The sequence below is a fragment of the Lissotriton vulgaris genome, chromosome 12, assembly GCF_964263255.1.
Source record: "Lissotriton vulgaris chromosome 12, aLisVul1.2, whole genome shotgun sequence".
Taxonomy (NCBI): domain Eukaryota; kingdom Metazoa; phylum Chordata; class Amphibia; order Caudata; family Salamandridae; genus Lissotriton; species Lissotriton vulgaris.
In genome coordinates this window covers 248,625,647-248,652,741 of record NC_141700.1, presented here as the reverse complement: position 1 = coordinate 248,652,741, position 27,095 = coordinate 248,625,647, and the positions used below count along the sequence as shown (strand labels likewise).

The 27,095-nt window shown below is 45.5% G+C and overlaps 1 protein-coding gene across 1 annotated transcript in view; it reads left to right on the top strand.

Annotated features, from left to right (window-relative positions):
• The window catches only part of LOC147673879 (cytochrome P450 2J2-like), a 345,429-nt gene that overhangs the window by 87,376 nt on the left and 230,958 nt on the right, over window positions 1-27,095 (top strand). The window contains exons 3-4 of the mRNA XM_086947758.1: window positions 23,618-23,770; window positions 24,123-24,283. Coding sequence (XP_086803884.1) covers window positions 23,618-23,770; window positions 24,123-24,283 — 314 coding nt within the window. The remainder of the gene's footprint in view (window positions 1-23,617; window positions 23,771-24,122; window positions 24,284-27,095) is intronic.

Genomic DNA, 27,095 nt, shown 5'->3' with positions numbered 1-27,095 from the left:
TCATTATAAGATATGTCGGTATACCCTGCACAGAAGGGAATTGACTATAAGCAGTAACACTATATTTATGATTTACCTCATTAGTTCTAATACAGGCCATGGCCGAGATATATCTTGACTTCAACTCGATTTTACTGATGTCTAATATAGATGTTAAATCCATTTTGTCAAAGTCTATCATACAATCTGTCAGTAACTTTTAGATATACTCAAGCCATGGAATTTTTTTCCAGTGATCAAGAACCAGGCAGTCCATTATTATGTCCGTGGTAAATTTTGTCTCTTCTTTTGCCTACAAACCTCGCCAGAGTGTAAGGCCCGCTAATTTGATGGTATCATTTATATAAGAAACAGCCAATTCTTTATGCACAATATAATTGGCTGTGGAATTTGGTACTGCCAATACTTTTTTTAGAAATTTATTTTCTTGGATTTGTGGGGATATGGTATCAAAAACCCTTCCTTAAACAAATCAACTAATACAGGGTGAATCCCTCCCTCTACCTCAGTATTTAGCAATACTGGTAGATTCTGGATAAACCTTCATCTTCTCTGGGTCCATCGATGATATGAACCACACATTGGTGGCTACTGTGAATCTCAATGTGAATGGTACCTGTGCTGCTAAATGTGGGGACATTGCAGTTTTGTGTGCATTGTTTGGACAGTTTGTGCTCTCGCACGTTCTTGCAGGACTTTGTTTTCTTTCTTCTTGGTGACAAGGTAAATTTAAGAACACACCTTATAGGGTTCAAAATCAGTACAATTTATCAGAGACCAGATTATGTCTCTGCCTAACAGATCAGTTTGGGTCTTTGGACTGAGCAAAAAAATATATCACTAATGGGTCCCAAAGAGATAGACACAGGGCCAGAAATATAGTGGGAATCTCATTGGGTAGAAATACTGATGGCTTCTAAGGACATGCCAGAGAGAAGTAAGATAGGATTTCAGATGTTTTTAGAGCTGAGATGCTAGCACCTTTGTCAATGAGACAAGTAGTTTGCTTATCATTAATGACACAATCTAAATAGGGGCCATTCTGATCTACAGGGATTAAGGTATTCATGAGACAGTCAGAATTTCTCAAGCTGTCCCAAAATTCAGGGTAAGACATTTAAGAAACCTGATGAAATCCAAATTGAATGGGGAGCGTTGGTGCATTTGTTCCAATATTGGGACTGTTCAGTTTCCAAAGCCCCAGCTGTCTGCAAAGCATGACCCTCACATTTCGGGGCCTCCCCACCCCATTTAACTGCTTTTCCCGGCTTCCCCACATCCTTTTGCCTTCCCCTTTGTTCCTCCTTTTGCATGACTCTCCACCCCACACCCTTGTTGGTTTTCTTCACGTCGAATCATGTTTGAAGCTACATTCTCTTTCTTTCTCTCTTGCGATGCTACGCAATATTTAGGAACCAACACTAATTTGGCGAACTTCATAGTGTACCATCCCATGCAAATAGTCATTAACTGACTACTAAGAATGTGTGGAAATCCCTGCACATAATCAGCAAATACAGCTTCCTGAGCCATCTCCATAGGATGGCTACAATTGAGTTTCTCTCAAGCACATCCTTAAGTCTGTCTAAATAATCAGCTGGCGCTTCACCCTTATTTTGCTTACAATTCGAGATCTTAGTCTAATCAATTTTCACCAGGGACACATCACAATCACATTCAACAAAGTAACCCTGTAATGCATTCAATTATCCTTCCTTACTAGGGGCAACCCTCAGCTACTCAGACATCTCCACCAATCTTTCACTCACATTTGTTTGGGACCAACAATTTTAACAACTGATTCACATCCACCCAGTTTGGTCTGTATACTTCAAACACACTCTGCAGTTCCTTTTGAAACTGAGTGAGGTTTTCCTTGATGTGTGGAAACAGTTTTACAATGCTCATTAAATCAGAGGGATCTAAGAGATGTGGACCATAAGTCTATCCCTGGCCGCTGGGAAGATACGTAGAAAAGGAAGAGTCACTTAAATGAGGAGGTGGGAAACGTCTCCTAGACAATCGTTCTGCAGTCTGTCTCAAATTTTCAAGGGTAATGGTAGGGTTTTGTTCTTTGTGGACTCCGTGACACTGAATAAAACATATCCTGGCCCTGGATTGATTCAGAGTAGTGGAATTAGCCTCCTGTCTGCTTGCTGGCACCCCCTATTGGGTGCTTTACTGTCAGTCAATTGCATAGCAGTGGTCTCTTGCCTTTTGCATCCTTGTTCTCCTGTTGTTGATAGCCCACCGGCGCTGCTTCAATTCCATGTGATACCAAAGGGGATGATTGACGGAGCGTTTGAGCAAATCAAACACTCACCCCCAGTCAACTGATCTGGGTTTAATCCATCACCATTCTTTAGCTCACTCCACCCCCCCAGTTCAGACATGGCCATATGCAAATCAGTCTGACCCTGTGCCTCATGGGAACAGTCGAGCCCGAACTGCCAAGCCATGTCTTCCCTGGACCGGAAACAAGCATCCTGGGACCGGTTTCGGATTCATAATCCTCATCAGCCAGGCTATCTTGAATCCAGGGGTAGAACTACACCCGAGCCCTTTCAGACAGCATGGGAAACATATCCAACAGTTCTTATGGTGTGTTACTAATCACTTGATAAGGTCAGTTCACCATAGGTTTCATGGCGCTATTACTGCAAGAGGCTTGGCAGTGCAATCACTGGGGACTAATATCAAGTCTAGTTATTAATGCCTGTTTACAAAAACTGGTTTTCAGATGGCCAATAGGCGGTAGATCAGAAAGCTATCTGATTTATTTAGGATAATGATCTACATCTTGTCTGAGTTAGCTGTAGTTGTCTGCTATGCATCCACCTCCATATGAATTTCTTAGTATTTTGGATCTCTTACTGGCCAGCCTGCGTGCGGTGAAGAAGTTGAGAGTTGTTTGCCTAATTGTAGGGTTAGCAGCCCGTTGTGGATGATTCCCTAATAACAGGCCTGATGTATATGTTGGTGACAGTGAAGCCTCCTGAGGGACTCCACATATTAGCTCTGATGTGTCCAAGGTGAAGGGACCCTATTGAACCACTTGGGTGTCACCTCAGGTCACTGTCCCTCAGGTTCGCCGCTGTTACTGCTGCGCCTCTCACCAGGCCGGATCACCCCCTTGCTCCTCCTGCCGCCTCCTGCTCCTGACAAGCCAGCCTTGCCGCCTTTACCGCCGCCGCCGCCCCCTGCCCCCCGAGCGGCCCAGCCACAGCAGAGCCGCCCGCTCGCCAGTTTTCCCGCCGCAGCTCCACACAGGCCCCGCCCACCACCGGCCCATTGGCCGAACTGCTACCGACGCCCAGCTGACCCGCCCTCCCGTCCCTCTTCTTAAGACGCCTCCAGAGCGACCGCGCAGCGGGAGCACAGACTGAGCGCCAAAGGTAAGCCCGTCTGCGCCCGTCCGCGCCTGGACCGCACCCAACGCCAGGACCCCTGGCCCCCGCAGACACCAGCCCACCCACCGGACCTACGAAGCCACTGAACTCTACGCACTCAACGCCGGTAGATTCCCGGGCTGCTGCCGAGCAACCCCAAGACGCACCCAGGGACTCTTCTGCTGCCACTCCTGCAAGTACACCTGCATCCGGACCTGCACTACTCCAGCACCGACCAAGACCAAGACGAGCAACAGCAGCAGCCACCTGAAATGCATCCTGCTCAACACCCGCTCCATCCACAGACACGCTGTCGAGCTCTGGAACCTGCTCGACACAACTTCACCAGACGTCGCCTTCCTAACGGAAACCTGGATGAACGGCTCTTCAGCGCCCGACATCGCCATCGCCATCCCAGACGGCTACAAGATCATCCCTAGGGACCGCATCAACCAGACCGGAGGAGGGATCGCCATCATCCACAAGAACACGATCCGCATCACGACCAACACCGACGACTCCCTCGCACCCGCCGAGCACCTGCACTTCCAGGTCCACATCAACCCCAAGACCACCCTCAGAGGCACCCTCATCTACAGACCCCCGGGACCACGCACACAATTCAGCGAGGACATCGCCGACTTCATCAGCCCGCACGCCCTCCTCTCTGCTGACTACATCCTCCTCGGGGACCTCAACTTCCACCTGGAGAACAACAACGACCGCAACACCACCACCCTGCTGGACAACCTCGCCAACCTGGGACTCAAGCAGCTGGTGACCACCCCCACCCACTACGCCGGACACACACTCGACCCCGTCTTCTCATCCAACAAGGACATCACCTTCAGCCACGCCACCGGACTCCACTGGACGGACCACAGCTGCGTCCACTTCAGCTTCAGAAGGACCACGATCCACCACCAGCAACAGATTACACGCAGAAGCTGGAACAACATCACAGCCGACCAGCTCGCGACTTCCCTGAGCAAGAACCCACCCACCAGCGCAACGAACCCCAGCCAAGCGGCCACCAACCTTACGAAGTGGATCAGCGACTGCGCAGACGACCTCGCCCCCCTGAGGACCCAGCCTAGCAGATCCGGATGCAAGAAAGCCCCATGGTTCACCGACGAACTCAAGAGCTCCAAGAAGAACTGCCGAGCCCTCGAGAGAACCTGGCGCAGAGACCCAACACCAGACAACATGACTGCCCTCAAGCTCGCCACCTGAAAACACCACCAACTCATCCACGCCACCAAGAACACTGCATTCAAGGAACGACTGGACAACAACGCACACAACAACAAGGAACTCTTCAACATCGTTAAAGAGCTCTCCAACCCCAACGCCGGAAACAACGACATCACCCCTTCTCAAGACCTCTGCAACTCCCTCGCCTCCTACTTCCACAACAAGATCGCGGACATACACAATAGCTTCAGCACTCAACCGACGCACGCCACGACCGAACCACCGCCCCCCACCACCACCCTCCGCGCCTGGACCCCGATCAGCACCGAAGACACCGTCCGCACGATGAACTCCATCCACTCCGGATCTCCGACCGACCCCTGCCCTCACCACGTCTTCAACAAGGCCGACACCGCTACCTTCCCGGAGAGCTGGAAGCACGCCGAACTCAGCGCTCTACTCAAGAAGCCATCAGCCGACCCCACCGACCTCAAGAACTACCGCCCCATCTTGCTGCTGCCGTTCCCTGCAAAAGTCATCGAGAAGACCGTCAACAAGCAGCTGGCCGCCTTCCTCGAGACGAACGGATCCCTCGACCTCTCGCAGTCTGGCATCCGGGCCAACCACAGCACCGAGACCGCCCTGATCGCAGCCACCGATGACATTCGAGCACTGCTTGACAATGGAGAAACAGCAGCCCTCATCCTCGTAGACCTCTCCGCGGCCTTCGACACTGTCTGCCACAGTACACTAGTGCAGCGACTCAGCAACGTCAGAATCCAGGAGAAGGCACTGGAGTGGATCATCTCCTTCCTCGCCGGAAGGACACAGAGAGTCCGCCTCCCCCGTTCAGATCTGAAGCCACCGAAGTCATCTGCGGCGTTCCTCAAGGCTCCTCCCTCAGCCCAACCCTCTTCAACGTCTACATGAGCCCCCTCGCAGCCATCGCACGCCAGCACAACCTCAACATCATCTCCTACGCCGCCGACACCCAGCTGATCCTCTCCCTCACCAACGACCCCGCCACCACCAGAGCCAACCTGCACGAAGGGATGAAAGAGGTAGCCGAATGGATGAAGAACAGCCGCCTGAAACTGAACTCGGACAAGACGGAAGTCCTCATCCTGGGATCCTCACCCTCCACCTGGGACGACTCCTGGTGGCCCCCCGCCCTAGGCAGCGCACCCAAACCAACAGACCACGCACGCAACCTGGGATTCATCCTGGACTCCTCCCTCTCCATGACCAGACAAGTCAACGCCGTCTCCTCGTCGTGCTTCAACATCCTGCGCATGCTACGTAAGATCTTCCGGTGGATCCCCACCGAGACCAGGAAGACGGTCACCCAGGCCCTCGTCACCAGCCGCCTGGACTACGGCAACTCCCTCTACGCCGGAACCACCGCCGAACTCCAGATGAGACTCCAGCGGATCCAGAGCGCCTCAGCACGACTCATCCTGGACATCCCCCGTCGCAGCCACATCTCCGGACACCTGAGAGACCTGCACTGGCTCCCAGTCAACAAGAGAATCACCTTCCGTCTCCTCACCCACGCACACAAAGCCCTACACAACCAAGGCCCAGGGTACCTCAACAGCCGCCTCAACTTCTACGCTCCCAAACGCCAGCTTCGATCGACCGGCCACGCCCTCGCCGCCGTCCCCCGCATCCGAAGAGCCACCACAGGGGGACGGTCCTTCTCCTACCTCGCCGCCAAGACATGAAACTCCCTCCTGACCCACCTCCGCCTGACCCAGGACCACCTCGCCTTCAGGAAGCAACTCAAGACCTGGCTGTTCGAGCAGTAGCGGACCCCCCTCCCCTAGCGCCTTGAGACCCTCTGGGTGAGTAGTGCGCTATATAAATGCTTTGATTGATTGATTGATTGATTGATTAATCAATACACTAAGATTGCAGCGTTGATCATAATAAAAACTGCTGACTAGTAAGGTTACTGTGCCTTCTTTGCCATCCAGTCCTAAACCATGAATAACTCTGAGCATCGCTGCTTTTGTCCCACAGCAATGATAGAACCCTGCTTGTAATGGATCTAAAAAGCCTGAAGACTGCAGATGGCTGCACAACAGCAGTCATATATACTTCCAAGATCTTCACGGGGAATGGCAACGGTGCAATGTAATGGTAATCGTTTATGCTCTGTGGATCATCATTAGATTTCTTTAAGTGAGGGAGCACAGCTGTATGCTTAAATGATTTTTATCACCACTCCCTGAGCTGTGATGTATTGAGAATTTTAAGTAATGGTCCATTAACTGCCTCTAAAATTGACAACAGAGATGCCAGGGGGCAGGCTCCAATGGTGATTCTGACTTGACTTTCCTCAACAAGGTAGGAAGACAACTTGTTTCTATCGGAGGGAAAGAAGGAAGAAGGTCAGCTGCTTCCACTTCCTTCTGAGAGGGCAAGGGGGATCTCACTATGCTCTCTTTAATCAACCTAATTTTGTCTGAAAAGTAAACATAAAGGGATTTTAAACACCCTTAAGACAGCCCTAGTTCCCATAAACTTCTTTTATTTGATGATGATTCACTCAGGCTTTTTATAGGCTTCTTTCTGCCTATTCAGTGCTTCATTTAGCCTATTTGGATGGAACAGAGAGTTTACTTTTAATATTAACTTCCTATATTTTCCCATTTCCTCCTTAAATCTCTGCTATAGTCCTTCCACGAATGTCTTTCTCACTGGTGAAAGTTGAGCTTAGCTTCCTTTAGCTCCAAATTTAGCCATGGGACATGCTTTTGCTCCCTGACCTATCTTTTTTAGCCATCGGCATGTAGCCAACCGCTGAATTCAAGTACTGCTGTGTATACCGAGGCTGCCAGGGTTGGTATACTGTCTACTAGAAAAGATCCTCTTGTCTGGGGTCCTCACTCTCTTTCTCTTTTTCTTGTGGTTCAGTGATCTTGGGAAACAGATATGGAGGAGCCGGAGGAACAGTGGGAGGAAAAGCCCCAAATCTGTCCCTAAGGTGACTGCTTTGGTACTCTAATTTCTCCTCTTTATTTCTCATGCCTTGGACTCGAGATTCATGCTACATAATGTGGACAGGTGTGCCTATTGGTTAGGGCTTTCTACATTTAGATTTTTCATCCCCATCTCTGCTGCTTATTACTCACTCACACCTGTGTAACAAGGAATGGTTCTGCTGGCTTTGAGCCCACAGATCATTTCATGGAGAGCCGTAAGAAAGGTTATGAGAAATTGCACAGTTACATTTTCTTTTAACTGATCTCAGATGAGGAGGAAAGGTATCATGCACTCTCATTTAAAGATTCCCTTGCATTTGACAAACCTTCAGTCAACACCAGGAGAGGCTCATGAAGGGGTCGGGTAGCTAGATCACTCATGTTCATCCTTCAGGGGTCAGTGTTTCAGGACCTAGCACTCCTGCCTTTCTCCCCTGTCATCACACTATTTCTAGGGTCTTCTTAATTTAAACCATGGTGTCACACTCATCAGCATTTTATAGTCATTGCGTTCAGTCAACGTTGGGGTTCAAAGCTGTCAAGGTAAATGTCATTGAGCCAGATTGTACTCTGTTTTGTTTGTTGTTCTAGGTAAATATTAGGGCCACTGTCCGGTTCACATAAGCTTTAGAACAATATCTGCACCAGCCTTTTCTCCACCTCCTTCCCGTAGACGTTGCAAGAACCTAGCATCCTTCTTCATTATCAATATAGAAACTATTTGTTCTGACATCCCTGACTCCGAACTATTGCAAGTTGAGGTAATTTCATCTGTTCCTCACAAACACTGCTCTCCACTCAAGGTTCATTTATACAAATGAGTCTGAGGTAAACAGTGTATAGTCCACCTTAAGACAAACCTTGCCCATAGCAATGCCAGGTTAGGGTTGTAGTCTTGTATATCAAGTAGGAAATAACGTGCTACCTTAATAGCATAGTCAAAATATTGAGGACAAAAATATTAAATGGTAAGTACATATGGGAAAGCATGGATTCACTATATAAATATATTACCCAGTGGTGGTCGTAACTGGGTAGTAAAAAATAGGTCAGCATTTCTGTAGGAAATGCGTTTTTCGTGTTGCTAATATATTTGGCCCAATTGACAAATCTCCCTTTAAGTTTCCAAAAAGGTGCTACTTTTTGACTAGTTTGTGCATGGGAAGTTTGGGGGTGATCCGTCAAGTGGGGGCCATGAAAAAATGGTGTCCCAAACACAAATTCCACATGCATATTCCATAGACATCTTTAAGAAGCGCTACCGCAAAAATGGCTAAACAGAATTGCACCAAATTTGGTAGGAAGATGAGCCTCAGAAGAGTGCCAATCACATCACTACTGAGGTCAGATGCCAGCAATTCATCATGAGGTAGTGAGGCAAGCGGGTTCCGTGTAGATGTGTAGGCTGTGAGCTGTGGCCCTCCGCAGCCCCCGTGGCTATTCTTGGCCTAAGCGTGGGCTGTTTTCTGAAAGGGAGGGCATGCGCCAGAATGGGCAGAGTCAGCAGCATTTCACGGCCATGGCTGCGGTCCATTTGGTGGCTGCTGGACTGACGTGGTTCAGCGTGAGTGAGCAACAAAATCGACGTTGTGAGTGGAAGAAAAGAGAGCTCCTGGTGATAAAAATCATTTAAACATGCAGCTGTGCTCCCTCACTTAAAGAAATCTAATGATGATCCATAGAGCATAAACAATTACCATTACATTTCACCGTTGCCATTCCCTGTGAAGATCTTGGAAGTATATATGACTGCTGTTGTGCAGCCATCCACAGTCTTCAGGCTTTTTAGATCCATTACAAGCAGGGTTTTATCATTGCCGTGGGACTGAAGCAGTGATGCTCTGAGTTATTCATGGTTTAAGACTGGATGGCAAAGAAGGCACAGTAACCTTACTGGTCAGCAGTTTTTATTATGATCAACGCTGTAATCTTCGTGAATTGATTAACAGCAGCGAACCTGAGGGACAGTGACCTGAGTTAACACCCAAGTGGTTCAATAGGGTCCCTTCACCTTGGACACATCTGAGCTAATATGTGGAGTACCTCAGGAGGCTTCACTGTCACCAACATATACATCAGGCCTGTTATTAGGGAATCATCCACAACGGGCTGCTAACCCTACAATTAGGCAAAGAACTCTCAACTTCTTCACCATCTGACTGGCACGCAGGCTGGCCAGAAAGAGATCCAAAATACTAAGAAATTCATATGGAAGTGGATGCATAGCAGACAACTAAAGCTTAGCTCAGACTAGATGTAGACCATTATCCTAAAAAAATCAGATAGCTCTCTGATCTACCGCCTATTGGCCATCTGAAAACCAGTTTTTGTAAACAGGCATTTATAACTAGACTTGATATTAGTCCCCAGTGATTGCACTGCCAAGCCTCTTGCAGTAATAGCGCCATGACACCTATGGTGACCTGACTTTATCAAGTTATTAGTAACACACCATAAGAACTATTGGATATGTTTTCCATGCTGTCTGAAAGGGCTGGGGGTGTAGTTCTACGACTGGATTCAAGATAGCCTGGCTGATGAGGATTATGAATCCCTTGCACTGGATTCAAGATAGCCTGGCTGATGAGGATTATGAATCCGAAAACGGTCCCAGGATGCTTGTTTCCGGTCCAGGGAAGACATGGCTTGGCAGTTCAGGCTGGACTGTTCCCATGAGGCACAGGGTCAGAATGATTTGCATATGGTCATGTCTGAGCTGGAGTAGTGGAGTGAGCTAAAGAATGGTGATGGATTAAACCCAGATCAGTTGATTGGGGGTGAGTGTTTTCCGAAGAGAAGAGAGCTCCTCAGTGTTTTGGCGTTTTGGCCCCCGGATTACCTCCCGCTGTTGAGAAGTGGACGATGCCTGATATTTGCTGCATGACGTTATGCTGAGGTGAGGTGAGGTAAGGAGCTGGAGCCAGAGCTATTATCCGGGGTGAGCAAGGTGGCAGTGACACAAAACTGCAATGGTAAGAGCACAAACATGGTACCAATCTTCACTAACTCAAGAAGGCTTACCCTCACACCAGGCCTGGCGTTCCAGGGACCAGCTGGGACAAGCTGCCTCTGGAGAGCAATTTCAACATCCCCAGTCACCCCTGCTGAACTATTCGTAATTAGAGAGCAAGAGTGAGGCACGGAGGTTTGAGCGTTGGTAGTAGCAGAGGGTGAGCCTGGGTCCTCCAGCGGAGACGGCCTAGCTAGGCTGGGTGCGGCTTCCAGGAAGTCCAGTGAGCTCCTGCCTCCCATGCCAAACTTCCAACACCTTCTGTACAGCCAAGTACTTGGCCAAAGCCTGACGGAGCCAGATGAAGGCAGAAGCACAGAGACAGCTGTCAACCTGTACTGAGTTTGGGTGACCGCGCAGAGTCACTGCTCTTGAAGCCATGACCTTGGTTTTTAGTACACTTGTTTTCATCATTATTATTATTAACCAATACCTTGGCCTTGGTTATTACACTCATTTTCATGATTATCATCTGCATCCTGGATCCTGGCCATATTCATTGGGTATAAGGCAACCAACAGCTGGTTTTGCAGCTTAACAGCTGGTGGTCATGGTCATGATACTGGAAAGGTGGCATGCAGTTAGTGGTTTGCAAGTTAATTAATCAACAGCCCTATTTTTGAAGATGCCCTCTAGGTGCTTGCGCTCTGGTCGCTTAATTGCACCCTCAGGGTCTATATCCGGATTGACAGGGTCTGCCTTAGGGTTAACTGGACTTACATTCAATCACTCTAGTTCCCCTAAATTACAAAAGACCATCAGGCGGAACAAGCATTGTGCTCACGTGTCCCATTTGAAATCCCATACCTCTGTGTTGTCCATGTTTTCAAAAGGTTTGAGGGGCACAGCGTTAAAGAATAAGGAACTGGGCATGGCTCCAGATGCAGTTAATGTGGATGAGGTGTTCTCTCAAAGTTGACAGTGCCACATCAGCTCAAGTTCACCAAACAGAACTTAGTGGGACCAACTCTTCCAAGTCAACTCACTGATGAATGTACCTTAACTATAGCGGTCAAAGAAACAGAAATGGAAATGGACATGGATATGGAGGATGTCAACGTTAAATCCAAAACAAATGATGTTGGTGCTTAGTTGCTGTCTGAACCTGTGGTCACACTGGAGCTCATGATCCGGGTCATTATCACTAGCCCTTTGTATGTTGTAGAGCCACCATCAGGTCCCTCTCCTTTTAAAGTGACCCCAAGAGCGTCTCAGGATGAGGATGGCAGTTTTGACCCTGGGGATCTAGAAGACTACACATTGCGATTCTGAGGGTGGACAGGGCTGGCCAGAAGGGGGGTAGCATTGCTGCGATTTTCAGGAGAGATCTTCAGCTTAAATTGGAGAAAAACGTGCTTCTTAGCTGCGAAGCGGCCTTTTTTAGTCTAAATATCACAAGCTCCAGATCAGTGTCTGGACTACTCATGTATAGACCCCTGGTCCGGGGAGAGTCTTTATTGATAAACCTTTGGAAACACTCCCACCTTATGTCCTCTGCTACTCTAACTTTCTCCTATTAGGGGATTTTAATTTGCATTTGAAAGTAAAGGCTGTAAAGAATTGGCTAAGTTTTTAGTAGGTCTTCAGGCTTTGGGCCTGAATCAATTGGTCCATACCTCCACACATAACAAAGGTCATACATTAGGTAACATTTTTACCAACTGTGCAGGGACAGCTGCCACATTGCCGATCCCTAAAGCCTGGTCAGACCACTATTTACTGCCTTTTAGTTTATTGGTGCCAGGTCAGGCCCTCCTTCGTAGTTGTTCAAAACCAACATTGGTTCGAAAATGGGCGGCATTAACTCAGGATGACTTTGAAGAAGCATTGGTGGGCAGCCCCCCTGTAGTGGGGGACAACATCCTGAGTGCTGCCAATTTAATATCTAGTTGGATGTTGGAGGCGGTCGATTCCCTGATACCGTTAAAACAATGTAAAAGTGGGCGGACCTCTGCCGCTGCAAAGTGGTTTTCGGCAGATTTGGCGCAAATGAAATCTAGCTGTAAGCATGTTGAGTGCCAATGAAGGAAGAGCTACAGGGATGAGAATAGACAGAAGCATCTAGAGGCTTTGAAGCTTTACCATCGCCAGATCAGGAGAGTGTGTAGGGAATACTACTCTGGGCAAATTGATCTAGCAAAACATTCAATGAAGGCCAAATTTCAGGTAGTGAAACAACTGTCCTCTCTGGAACGAGTGACAGCTGCGCTCCCTGCCTCTACGGATTATTGTGATAAGGTTGCTGACTTTTTTACTAGTAAGATTGCTAAGATCTATGCCACTTTTCCAGAAAGAAGTAGGAGGTTTGCTCCCACACATGGCTTGGATACTCCAGGGTCTGAGGATAAGTTGGTCCTCCGTCCTTTGGTGGAAAACAAGGTTCTCATGCTGATGGAAGTGGTGAAATCTGGGTCACCTCTGGACCCGAAATTTCTGCAACTGGGAAAGAAAATTATTGCTCCTGTTTTCATCTCGCTACTGAACCTGTCATTTAGAACTGGGAAGGTCCCTGTTTACTGGAAACATGCAATGGTGGTCCCTCTGTTGAAGAAACCCTCACTGGATCCTGCTCTTCCTGAAAATTTAAGACCAATATCTCTACTTCTATGTAGCTAAAATTGCAGAGAAACATCTGAATGGCCATCACTCTAAGTTCTTGGAAGAGAGGCGGGTTCTTCATGATATCTAGTCCGGCTTTAGGCCTATGCATGGTACGGACTTCGCTCTCCTGCTGGCAGCCGAAGTCTTGAGGGCTGCGGCTGATGAAGGTAGGACTGCCGCCTTGATTCTGTTGGACCTAAGCGCAGCGTTCGACGTGGTGTCCCACGGCCTCCTACTTGAGAGGCTAAGGGAAGTTGGGGTCGGAGGTGTCGCATGGATTTGGTTGAAGAATTTTCTGGAAAATAGATCCTTCCAGGCCTTGCAACATCCTTTCAGTTCCAGAACGTGTCCTTTAAACCAGGGGGTGCCGCAGGGTTCATCTCTCAGCCCAACCAGATATTGTTCTGAAACATGGAATTCAGCTGGTGTCATATGCTGATGACACTTAGCTAGTTGTGACCCTGGAACAGAAGGAACTTGAAAGGGCTGCCGAATCTAGAACCTGCCTGGGGGAACTCATGGACTGGATAAGACTGAGCAGTCACCAGTTAAATGCAGGGAAGACAGAAGTGATGGTGGTTGGAAAACAGCCCTCTCTCTGGTCACAGCATTGGTGGCCAGATGCACTGCGAATTAGTCCAGTGCCGAAAGCCAAGGTGAAAAATCTGGGAGTGTGGTTCAACGATAGTCTCTCATTCTCCTCGCAAATATCGGCTGTGGCTGGGACTTGTTTTGGCATTATGAAGATGATACGTAAGATCCTGGACCTTCTCCCCCTGAATGCTAAAAGGACTATTGTACAGGTGTTGGTCACGTCTCGCCTTGATTACTGCAATGACTTGTAACTTGGGGAGACTGCCAAAAATCTTAACATCTTGCAGAAGGTCCAAAATGCCCAGCCCGGCTTATCTTGAATGTATCTAGGAGGGCGTCGGTGGGAGAAGCTCTGAAGGAACTGCATTGGTTTCCTATTCGGGCCAGTGTTACCTTCAAGGCTTCATGCCTGAGTCACAGGATCCTTGGGGAAAGTGTACCGCGTTTCTTATGGCCTCTCCTGAGAGTCCACCAGCCTGCTCATAATTTGAGATCATTGGGCAGTGCAAGATTGATTGTGCCCAGGGTGCGGATAGGTGGAAGATCCTTTGGTTTCCTGGCAGCTAAGGCCTGGAATGAGCTCCCAGTGGATCTTAGGACAACTGAGTCGGAGTCTCTGTTTCACAAGAAATTGAAAACATGGCTCTTCTGTCTACCCAGGGGAGGGGTAAGGTGCCATCTTGAATAGATGCCCGCATTCTCTGGTGGGCAGCTTGGGAGGGTTGCTTGGGGTCCACCTATGTTCTAGCGCAGGGACACTCTGGTTGGTGTAACCATTGCACTTTATAAGTTTCCTAATAATAATAATAATAATAATTATTATTATTGCCGGATATTGCCCACACATGGAAAAAAATCAAGCAATGGAGCCTAAATTAAAAATGCCAAGTGCCCAGGAATCGTTTCTGAGACAGTCACCGGACTATCCTATTAGTTGCCCAAAATGCTAGTTTTGTACAGTAGCCCTCTCTCTAGTGTTTCTTTTTTGCGATCACAGGGGCTATCAAAATTAGAGGCATCTCCAAATAAAGGGGTACAAGATATTTGGTAATAATCAAATGAGGGTGTCAATGGAAATGGGGGAGGGAGGGCTAATTTTGACAACTTTATGCATTAGAGAGGATTCTTTAGTCAATTTTAACTTTTCTTGAGAAATCTACTGCTAACTCTGATCATGTGCTGGATGAACTATCCCCAATTTTATTGGGGGTGCAGCAGCTCAATTCTGCCACTTCTTGTCTAGGTAAGGCTAAAAAGGCTAATGATGTGAAATGTCAGGCAAGTCAGACTAAGTTAGGGGTGGCAGATATGGGAATCCAGGTGGGAGGCTGGGAATATCGGGGGGCCTCTTCCACTGTGTTTCCTAGAGATAGCCCTTTGTTACATAATATGTCTTGTATTATCCCAGAAAATCAAGTGACATGGGGAAACAATTTACAAAGTCTGGCGTAAAAGACATATTGTATTGTGTTCAGGGCATTCCTGTAATTATATAATAGTGGGGAGTAGTATTTACAAACAACCTCAACCGTATGCTGTATAGAATCCTCCCCATGGAGTGCTCAGAACTATCCTGTTGCCAAGCTGGAATTTGCTCCCCTTACAAATTATAAAAGGGGCATGGGAGGGTAAGCCAGGCAGGACAGACATTGTCACCTATGTGGAAACTGGTTGCAGGAGCAAACATATTTTATTTGTCTGTTCCGTATTATATCCATTATGACGTCGTTTTTTGAGATCAATTTATCTAAAATATAATATCGCTACAGCCAAGGATACCCAAAACTGTCTCTTGGCCCCTCCCCTCCGAACCAGTGTGTTTAAAAATATTTAGTTTTTTTAAACAATTCTTAAATGTATTTTAGAGAAGGACTAATGTGGTGTGTTTAGGAGTGTTGAACAGGGCCCAGTTGGCAAAATTAATTGCATATTGTAAGCAGAATTTTAGGGTCCTTGGATTGTACATTGAAAGTTGTTAGAGTATTTAATGGTATAATCCAATTTGCACTGACCTATTTAGGATGGTATTTTTAAAGAATTTGTGAAATGTGTATAATACTTGCACACTTGCACTTTCGACATCTTGTATGCTGCTATGAATTCTGGACTGTACAATGAAATCTGTATTTGTTAGGCCTTTGCATGTATTTTGCACAGTAACCCCTATGGGCAAAATTCATTTCATATTTTAAGTAGAAACCTTTAAAGGATTTGTGAAATCGGTCTTACACTTGCGCACTTGCACTTTCGACATCTTGTGTGCTGCAATGAATTTAGTACTATACAATGAAATCTGTAACTGTTAGGTCTCTGCATGGACTTTTGCACAGGATCCCCTTTGGGCAAAATTCGTTTTATATTATAAAAAGAATCTTAGGGTCTTTGCATTATACAGTTTAAGTTGTTAGAGTATTTAATGGTACAATCTGACTTGCACTGACCGAGTTAGCATTATATTTAAAAGGATCTGTGAAATTGGTTTTATATTTGCGCATTTGCACTTTTGATATCTTGTAATCTGCTATGACTTTTGTACTATTCAACAAAATCTGCAACTGTTAGATCTTTACATGTATTTTATCTTGTTCCAAATCTTAATAAAAAAAATTGAATTGAATTGAGTGCCAATTTAAATTAGACCATTCTGATTAGCCCTGGGAGCTATTTTGCACTTGGGCCAACTCGCTCCCACTGTGTCAGATTCCCGTGGGCTTGAGAGCTCTAATTGGCTGGCAGCAACATGAGAAAAACATTGCTGGAAGCCATTAAAGAACTCAGGGACTTAGTACCCTGTCCTGAAGCTTTGAAAAAATAATGATATAAGAGAGTAGGGTACGGATAACCCCCCCCACCCAGGCCTCAAGGATGGGACCTAGAGGCACCCCCTGGAGCCAAAATAAAAAGACAGCAGTTTTTGCCACAATCCCCCTTGATTCCTGCAGGAATGTGGCAAAGAAAAAGCTGCCACCTTTTAATAAATATACAAAGGAAGGGCGGCGTCAGTAGGGCCACTCTCTATAGCCCATTTAGGAGCCCCGGGTACCTCATCCTCGAGAGCCATGTATATTGAAGGGGAGAGGGGCATGAAGCCCCCTTCCCCAAGCCTGTTTCGGCCTCGGGGGACCACATCCACCGGGGCCCAAAGCATTTGTTATGGAGAGAGAAGAGTGCTAACCCCTCCCAAGCCATATTTGGCTTGTGGTATTCCATTCCCAGGGGCCCAATTAAATTATTTAGGGGACGGGGGCATGCAGCCCCTCTCCCTGAGCTGTATTTAGTCCCAGAGACCCCACCTCCTCGGGCCTGCTTTAATTATTTGAAGGAGGGGGAATGTATGGCCCCCTCGCCGAGCCTTAAATTGCCCTGGGGCCCCTATATCCTGGGGCTAGATCACTTGCTGTCACGTTGTGCTCACCCCAGTGCACAATAGTTTTCCTGCCCCCACTAGTGCGGGCAATGAAGCATGTGTTTGCGCCTGCCTGGCTGGAGCATTTTTAAATTGACTACGAGAACTTTAAAAATGCTCCCTAAGTTTGGGAGCAGACTTGAGATCTGTTTCACTGCCTGCACTGATGTGAGAAGGGAAAACAGATTGCTCTTGTCTGGAGGGAGCAGCAAAAATATCTGCTTGCTGTTGGGGGAGCAATGCTGGATACTGCAGTATGCAGGGAGCCAGCTGGGGCTCCAACTATTTAAAAAGGAGTGCCTGTGTGATGGAGTCACCAGGCTCAAAATAGGCACGGAGAGGGGGCCATGCTCTGCCCCTCCCCTTTAAAATGCATAAGACCCTGAGGGATGGATCCCAGGGTTTAAAGAGGCTCTTGGGGCCACACAGCCTCACCCCTTTAAAAATACATAAGAACCTGGGCGTCCCAGGCCTTAATGAGGCTCAGGGAAGTTGGAGGTCACATGGCCCCCTCCCAATGAAAATACATGAGGCCCAGGGGGGTGAGGGTCACCCCCTCCCCATTAAAAAATGTATGGCCGGAGAATGGGGTCCCCAGGGCCAATTGAGGCCTGGGGAGAGGAGCCCCTCCACCTATTAAAAATATATAACTGGCCCAGGGGATGGGATCCCCAGACCCTGATAAGGGAGGGCGCCACACAGCCTTCGTCCCTTTAAAAAAATACTTCCCCGCGGAATGGGGTCCCCAGGGCCTAATAAGGCTCAGGGGGGGGGCCATGTGGCTACTATGGCCCTGGGGCCTTGTGAGGGTTGGGGAGGGGGCCACGCGGCTGCAATACAGGTTCTGCCGTTAACATCACGTTACGCATGAGCAAAGGCCGTGCACAGCATGGGGACCCCACACCATGTGTGATGAAAGGCTGTATGCAGCGTGAGGTTGGCTGCCTCTGGGGGGATGGCTGCCTCTGGGTTTGTTGTCCACCATGTTCCCAGCCCTGTAATGTGCACAGACAAAGGCAGTGCACAGTGTTGGGTTGGCTGCCTGTGTGGCAACCCTTCGCCACACACAGCGAAGGTGGGGGGGGTTGGTTTTAGATATGCTAATAAAATATTTTTAACAAAGTAAAATATTTCTTGAGGTTAAACTAATCCAGAAATTCACTGCCAGACAAAGTGTTGCTGGGGGAGCGAAGGGAGGTCTGATTAGCTTTATTCTCCCTAGAGATAAAGGGTTCTCTTACACAGCTTGAAGTAGGAGGGTTTAACAGTCTAGTTGTAGAACTATCAGTATCCGAAAAAAAGTATTATTTATTAACCTCTATAACTCCATGGAAGTAGATAATGATTTAGATCTACTTGAGCAATTTCTTTTTAATTATAACTTAAAGTCATATTCCTTTGAAATGTTTCTGAATGGAGACCTAAACATTCACCCGCGTGAAAATCTGTGTGGGAGTAAGGATTATGAGGGCACCCCATTCTCTGCTCTATCTCACTTTGAACACACAAGACAGGATGAGGAATTGGAACTCTTTCTGGCGAATTGGAATTTATATGAGTCAAGTTGTGTGGAGGTTGAAAATAGGATCCCAACATTTAAGGGTAAAGACAAAGGTACAATCATTGATTATGTATTTTTAACATCGTTTATGTTACCTCAAGTTTTTAGATATTTGACAGAGGTTTCTGTTTTTAGCGACCACAATCCCGTGATAATTTAACTAATCCCAGGGAATCCCCTATCGTTTAGATCCACATCTGTAAGGGTGGTGAGGGAGGTCACCTTAAAAGACCAGGGGAGAAAATTGAAATGGGCAAAAGTGGTCCCAGAGACCTTTTTATTAGAGCTTCTACCTAGAATAGAGCCAGAGATTAATACTTGCTTAGATGTCGATGCCGTGAGCCCTGACATCATAAGTGCTTTTAATAAAATTTGTGTACAAGTTAAAGAAAGCCTATTAATTAAAGGGAAGCGGAAACAGCAGACTGGCAGAAGATGGTTTAATAAAAAAATGCTCTCAGTCCCACGCTGCCCTCCTGAAAGCCTTAAAGGCAACCCCTAGGGATAGGGGGCTTATAGCCTCTCGAGGAGCAGCCTATAAACAAGTACTAACAGAAAGAAAACAGGAGCTGCGGGAGGAAGCTTGGTCAAAACTTCTCTCAATAGAAGTATTGAAAGACAGCTGGAAATTTTGGGCAACAGTAAATCAGCCACTGCTCACAAATGATGATAATTCCCCCTTGGATTGTAACATCGTGGATGAGGCGTGGATAGCCCACTTTGAAAATATTTATAGTCTTCCTGCAAATGGCCAATGTTACCCATATAAGTTGTATGAAAGTGCCCTTTCTCCCTTAATTTTCGAGGCTTCTGAAGTTGAAAGGGCTATAGGAGAAATGTCTAAAAAAAAGGCTCCCGGGCCAGACGGGGTGCCTGCGGACTTGTTTAGAGCTGCTCCGAACTTATGGTCAAAAATCTTAACCCATGTTTTTAACTCTATAGGCCCAGACACTTAACCAGCCTTGTGGGCCTCTTCAGTCATTATCCCAGTCTTTAAAAAGGGTGCTAGGCAGGACCCTGCCTGTTACAGACCTATTTCTTTAATCGATTCTTTGGTAAAAATATTGGGTCGGGTGGTACTGCACAGACTGACTGAGTGGCTGGAAGAGAGAGGGGTACTGTCCAATGCCCAATATGGTTTTAGTTCAAAATGGAGCACCATTGACCAGTGTTTAAATCTTCACCTTTTAATCAGCAAGTATACGGTGGCTAAGGAGGGGTCACTATACATGGGGTTCATGGACCTCTCCTCCGCGTTTGACCTCGTAAATAGGTCAAAGCTCTGGAATATACTTTTAGACATGGGAATTGATGCACCCTTGGTACATTTTTTTGCAGTCCTTCATTCTGACCTCTCGGCAAAAATTTGAGTCAACACTGAGGGATGATGCACAAGACACTGTAGGTCAGATAGGGGGGTCAGACAGGGGTGTATTCTGGCTCCCCTGCTGTTTACATTATATATAAACGCCCTTGACTCTCAACTTGGACATTCTGCGTATAGGGGAACTGGTCATACCAGTTCTCCTCTACGCGGATGACGCTGTCCTCCTGGCACGTACCGGGGTAGGTCTTCAGAAGCTGTTGGACGCTTTTGGAAGTTTCATGCAGAGCCTGGATTTAAAAATAAATGCAAAAAAATCTCAGGTTCTGATTGCTGGGAGGGCAAAGCGGAACAACAGAATAAAGACTTTCTTCTGTAGTTGGGAAGAGGTCTGTAGGGTACCCACTTTCCCCTATTTGGGGGTTGTATTCGATGAAAATGGAACCTGGCGCTCATAAAAAATAGCCGCAGTATGGCCTTTGCAAGGACCATATCAGGACTTACAGGGTTTACAAAAAAACTGGGGGCTAGACCTGTAGAAGCAATCTTAATGGTTTATAAAGGCAAATGCTTGACAGTTGCAACATATGGTTGTGAATTTTGGGGTTACACAGCCCAGAGTAAAATTCAGTTAACAGAGAATAAATTCCTGAGAGGGGTTCTCTCTGTTCCTCAGTCTACCCCTACCTTTTCTACTCATACTGAACTGGGCATTGGATTTGTTATTGACCATATCAAAATTGCACCTTTGATGTATTGGTTAAAGATCTGGCTAAATGAGGAAATTTCACTAAACCATATTATATTGAAAAACTGTTTGGCGTTGGACAAAGCCAATAAAATCCCATGGTTGGCATATATAAAATCTGTTTTTCAAAAAATAGGGCGTGCGGTCCTTTTCTCCTCACCTGAAACTATAACTAAAAAGGACATCGCACTGACAAAAAATGTTATGTTGGACCTGTTATCACTAGAGCGAGAGGAGATCGAACTGGTGAAACCAATGGCAAGAGCCAACTATGCTCTGGTTAGTTGTCCAGGCCCTGAACCCTATCTGATTACAGTGAACATCCCATACCATCGGTACCTCTTGATCAGATTTTGGTTCAACCTGATACACTACTCTTTGGGCTCCTTTCGAACTTGGTGCTCCCCAGAACAGACAGACCCCTGCAAATGTGATAATTTCTCAAACCAGGATACATTACACTTTTTCATGTTTTGCGACTACTTTCAGGAATGTAGAAGGAAGTTTTTATTCCCAATACTGAGGAAGGTTGGATTTACACAAGTCAGGCCAGCACATGTGTACCTACAGCAACTAAATTCACCCCGAATAATGTTCCATGTCACAAATTTCCTGGTTTCTGCTATTCGCATTAGGAAAAAGTACAATATTCCAGCACTGACCTTAAGTGTCCCTGATTAGAATATTTTATTTTCTTGGGTAAATTGGTTTTATGGTCAAGTACAATCTTAAGGTAGTCTCCTTTTAAATGTTTTAATACTATATTTATGTATGTGTCAAAATTATGCCAAATTGTACAAAATGAAATGTTTATTATGTATTTTATATATATAATCAAGTCTTTTTAATTGAGTATTTAATTGTTATTTTGATTGTACCATGTCTTTTTTGATATTAAGTTATCGAATAAAGGAATTTTGACTGACTGACTGACTGACACTGAAAAAAAACAAGGTTAAGGTAAAGTTCTAGTTAGGTGTGATAAAATAAATCAGTTTTTGTTTAATAAAAACCTTACAGTTTTGTCATGAAGTGGTAAGAAATTCCCTGTATTTATTCAATACGGTGCATTCCTGTCCTTTTCCCTCGCGCTGGTTCTGTTTTGGCGGCCTAGTGCCAATGCAGGCACCCTTGCACCATTTATATATTATGAGGAAAACAATGCAAGATAAAAAACGTAGACCGAACAGAATACAAGATAAATTGGTTCAATAAAAGGAGCTTCCCTTTTCTAAAAAAAGTAATAAGGTAATGAAAGTGGCAAGTGGATTTCTAAGAGGAAGTGTAAGTGTCAAATGTACCAACTTTAATGTTCAGGGGATAGGCGCAGATGCTCAAGCATATAGCTCAACACCCAGACAGGGGAAATCAGCAGAGTCAAGAATAGGTCTTCTCTCAGCGAAGTCAGATAGGGGCTGATAAACTATTCTATGAAACACACTATTAATATACGAAAAAAAGTCTGAAAGCCTCTTCACATCAGTTCCCACCAAATGGTCGAATGAGGAACAGCCATTCTTTGGGACCAGGTACACATCCCAAGTTTCCCACGATGCAGCAAACATAGAAATAGGAAAAAACCTCTGAGGATTGTTTTTGTGCCAACAGGTGTCCCTTCCTGAACAAAAACAATCCTGCCGGTAACGCAGGTACCCGTGCACCATGGTGCAAGGGTGCCTGCATTGGGCTAGGCAGTGTTTCTGCCAGAGGGGGAATGCATCATATCTTTATTGTTATGGCACATTCCTGCCCTCTCTCTTTCACACAGAGCAGCAAGGTGTCTTGCTGTATTGTGCTGCATGAAATGTTGATAAATATGGGCCCCAGGATTTGAGAGATTTGTGGAAGGGTGATGGTGGGACCATATGTTATAAGGAATACACTTCCTCCCTGGCACACATTGTATGAATATTGCAAGTAACTTCATAGTTTCCTTTCCTTATAAAAGGACTCAGCAATGGCATTGTTCCTCTCTATGGTCATGGAACTCCTCAGTGATTTGAAATATCCTTGCATTGAACAGCAGGGGGCACTTTCTCCCATATATAATATTTGTTAGACTGCAATCCCTTTATATAAACCTGTCTCTAATTTCCCAATTACAGCCGACCTCTGAAATTGCTAGTCCACTGCAATATAGAAATGACATAGCTGCTTATCTTTAATTAGTTGTTACATTGGAGTTCTCACATCACAGCGCATGCTTCCAGAGCCATAACCAATGTGAAAGGCAGTTCATTGAGCATAAATATCTTAGAAGTTAAACAAGGAAACTGGGAACTGGCAGTTCCCTCTTCTAACATATTTTTCTCCAAAGAGAAAGTTATCATCAGAAAGAAGACATATCTATGGAAAAGTTTTTAATTTTTTTTTTTACAAAAATAGGTCTTTGCAGGGACAATAGCATCTCTGCGTGCTTCTATATAGTCTGAGTCACAGCATTTTGACCTGATGTACACTAAACTGATTCCAATTTCTATTTTGCAAAAATGCGTACCCGCTTTTTGGTGTGTCAAATTTCGCACTACAGATTCTGCTTTTATTAAACTTGTCTGCATTGAACATGAAAGTGGAAGACACCAAGGATTTAAGTAATATGGGGACGGTGAAGGTATGAGCATGTTTTATTAGTTGCTGCAATAAGCCATGTATAACTAGGTCTAGCCTGTACTGTGGCTAATAGGGAAGAGAAGAATGATACAACTACTTTACACCAATTAGTATTTTGAATTTAATAGAGTTGGACACCTCATCTTACCACTAGCTTCTAAATCAGAACTTTGTTTCTGTTGACATACTGTAGGTATTATTAGTGGCCAATATGGACAAGGTTGGAAAGAACATCGTCGATTTACCTTGTCAACCCTAAGGAACTTTGGGTTGGGAAAAAAGTCCATGGAGGAGAGAATTCTGGAGGAGACATCCTATTTATTACAATACTTCAAAAACAACATGGGTAAGAATTTCAATCATCAGAAGAAGAAAATGGAATACAGTATTTGTTATCTTATGTTATGTTAATATCATGTATAAGGTGCGCGGCTACTGAAGAGTGTCCCAGCGCAGAAGCCAAATGATAGATGAAATGAGCTGGACGAAGCAACACCTTTATGCAAACAGCCAAGTTTTTTAGCAGTTTCCTGAACAGCCTAGGGTTAGTAGTGTTCCGTAGTGTGTTGGGCAGAAAGTTCCAGGCTTGCGCAGCCTTGAAAGAGTCATTATATTACATTCTCTCTTTCTGAAATGTTAATCCAGCAAATTTGTTTTAGTAAATAAATAACAGTGCTTTATTTTTTCTTGAAATACAGGTTCTCCGTTTGATCCATTGTTTGTCCTTGATAATGCTACATCCAACATCATATGCTCCATAGTGTTTGGGAAGCGCTTTGAATATGATGATCCCTTTTTCCAAAAAATCATTGGCCTACTTCATGAAAGGCTGAAGTCATTAAATGGAGTTTGGGCACAGGTAACATTTAAGCAAATTATTTTTACTTGTGGAAAGAGGTATGTTAAACACTAATATCACAGTGCTGCAAGGTGGTAAATGGGGTCATAAACGACTCAGCACAAATTGTACTCTTTGGTTAGATTTATTAAAACATGCAACACAGTAAAGCAACCAAAGTTACTGCATTGTGTGAAAGGAGGAGAGCAGAACACCTCCCTTACTCAGGACATGTAGACTAGGATATGGGGCTGTACTTCTCACTCGTGATGGTGCACAATTAGGCTGTCTACCGCTGCACACACACCTTTGCACCCTAGTGCAATGGTGTCTCTGTCATATCTAGCATAGATTTGGTACTCTAAGGGTGCCCCTCTAGGGCAGAAAACTATGTTTAGACAACCTTTAAAACTTTTCTCACTTTGAATATGTGCTGTACAGTGGAGCACACATGCAAAGTTGGAAAACCTCTATGAAATGGGCTTCTGCTAGGAAAAAACTATATGAATGTGGGGATAACATCGGCCACTAACTTGCCCTCAGAATTAGACAACAGATGTCCGCCAGTGAAATTCTATCAATTCAACTCAGCTCTGGCGAGGTTACAAAAGATGCAAATAAGATCTGCAAGGCATTCTATGAGTTTTACCAAAATCTGTATTCTGAAGATAAGATGAAAGAATGAAGAGAGAATGAAAGTATGGAATACTTGGATCAAATCATTCTAGCGGCGCTTAGCTCAGAGGACTATGATCAGCTTGAGGAAACTCCCGGATGGGACAAGATATCTAAAGCTCTTGCAAGCCTTCCGGATGAAAAAGTGGCTGGCTCCGATCATAGACCGATTGAGTTCTATAAAATTTTCTCTCCCCAGATAAATTCCCTCTTTACTTTACTGGTAGCTTCTATTTTTAACGGCGCTCCTCCACCAGATTCTTGGTCTAATGCCAAAGAAGGATAAATCTCCTCTTGAGATGGGTTCATACCGGCCAATAACTTTAATTAACTGTGACTCTAAGATATATGCCAAAATATTTGCATCAAGAATGTCTTTGAGAACAGAGTCCTTGGTCTCTCAGTGGCAACACAGGTTTATCTCTAAAAAAAGCACGACAGAACATATCCGTCGGGCCATCACCCTCTTGGATGCAGCCCAGGTAGCAGGAGACCCGATCTCATTATTCCTACTCAACTCTGAGAAAGAGTTTGATCGGGTCTCCTGGTCATTTCTCTGGGCAGTCAAGAGGAAAATGTGCTTTGGTCCCAAGGCAATATCAGCCATACAAGCTCTCTACAGGAATACCACAGCTAATGTGACAATTAAAGGTACCCTGATGGAACAGATAAAAATTTCTCGGGGGACCCGCCAAGGTTGTCCATGCTCACCCCTGCTCTTCGCCCTCTATATAGATTCTTTTATTAAAGCGATTTAGGGAAATCCATCTATTCGAGCAATGAGCAGGTTTGGACTAGATACTAAAAATGATGGCTTATGCCGACGACCTGGCGGTAGTGACTCCTGACCCCTGAAGCGCCATCAATGCCCTGGAACAAGAGGCCAGGCAGTTTGGGAAAGTCTCAGGCTATGCTCTCAATCAAAGCAAGACCCAGATCATTATTAACAATCAAATTGACTGGTCAGATGGCTGGGTGGTACAGACTGCAGAATACCTAGGGGTGAACTTAACTGCCAACACGACCGGATGTGGAGGAAAATTCGGCCCCACTAGTCATAGAGACTAAACGGTTGCTTAAACGTATTAATACCCTACAGCATACTATAGTAGGGTGATGTAATGTTATTAAAATGTCCTACTTTCCCAAACTCCTATATTTCTTTAGGGCCATCCCTCTAGAAATGGGTAAAACAATACTACAGAAATTCGATCAGATTTTCTCTGAATTTATCTGGGCATACTCTCGACCAAGGCACTCCTTTAAACTACTTTTCCTTCCTCAAGAAAGAGGCGGGTGGGCGCTACCAAATCTAAAACTTTACTACTGGGCCTCTATTATGCAATATAGCACAAAGTTGCTCCAAGATCATTCATATATTCCCACGGAAGGCTTACCGTCACCTTATCATCTGCTTTTAGGAGTAGAGACCCCCAGATGCCTCTGGAGGCAGCTCTCCTTTGGCTACTACAAATGGGTTAGATTTAAGACCTTAATGAACGCCTATGAGGTTTTCTTCAACATTCATAAAACTCTTGGGCTAGGTAATCTGAACTACTATTCCCCTCTCGATAATAACCCTAACCTACCAGTAATTTTTGGGATTTCTACCCGCGCAAATGGCATCAAGCAGGAATATTAAAACTGGGGGACCTAATAACTATTGAAGGCATAAAATCGTACTATGCGCTTCAAACTGATTTCCACCTGAGCGATCCAGAGCCATTTGTATATATGACCATAAGAGACTTCCTGATCCGTAAGACAGGGAGACTGCTGGTTTTTCCAAAGTAGCTCTTATTGACAAACTAAGAAGTCCCACCTTACACAGGATTGGATACTTATATGATATACTAGTCAGCTTAATGCCTGATGATATGCTCACCACTGCTAATAAGTGGCAAAGGAAACTGAATATCTCTTTTGACTCTTTTAATCAGGCTGTGCAATCCGCTAAGAGCAACTTACTTTCCGCTAAATTACAGACACAATTTTATAAAACTGCATTTCTTTTATACATCACACCTAGCAGAGTTGCCAAGTGGGGAACGGGTGCTGGAACGCTATGTCCCAGATGTTTAGAGTTTAGCGCAGACTCGATACATATGTTTGCTACCTGTCTCCAACTTACGCCGTTACTGGGTTAGATTTAAAATGG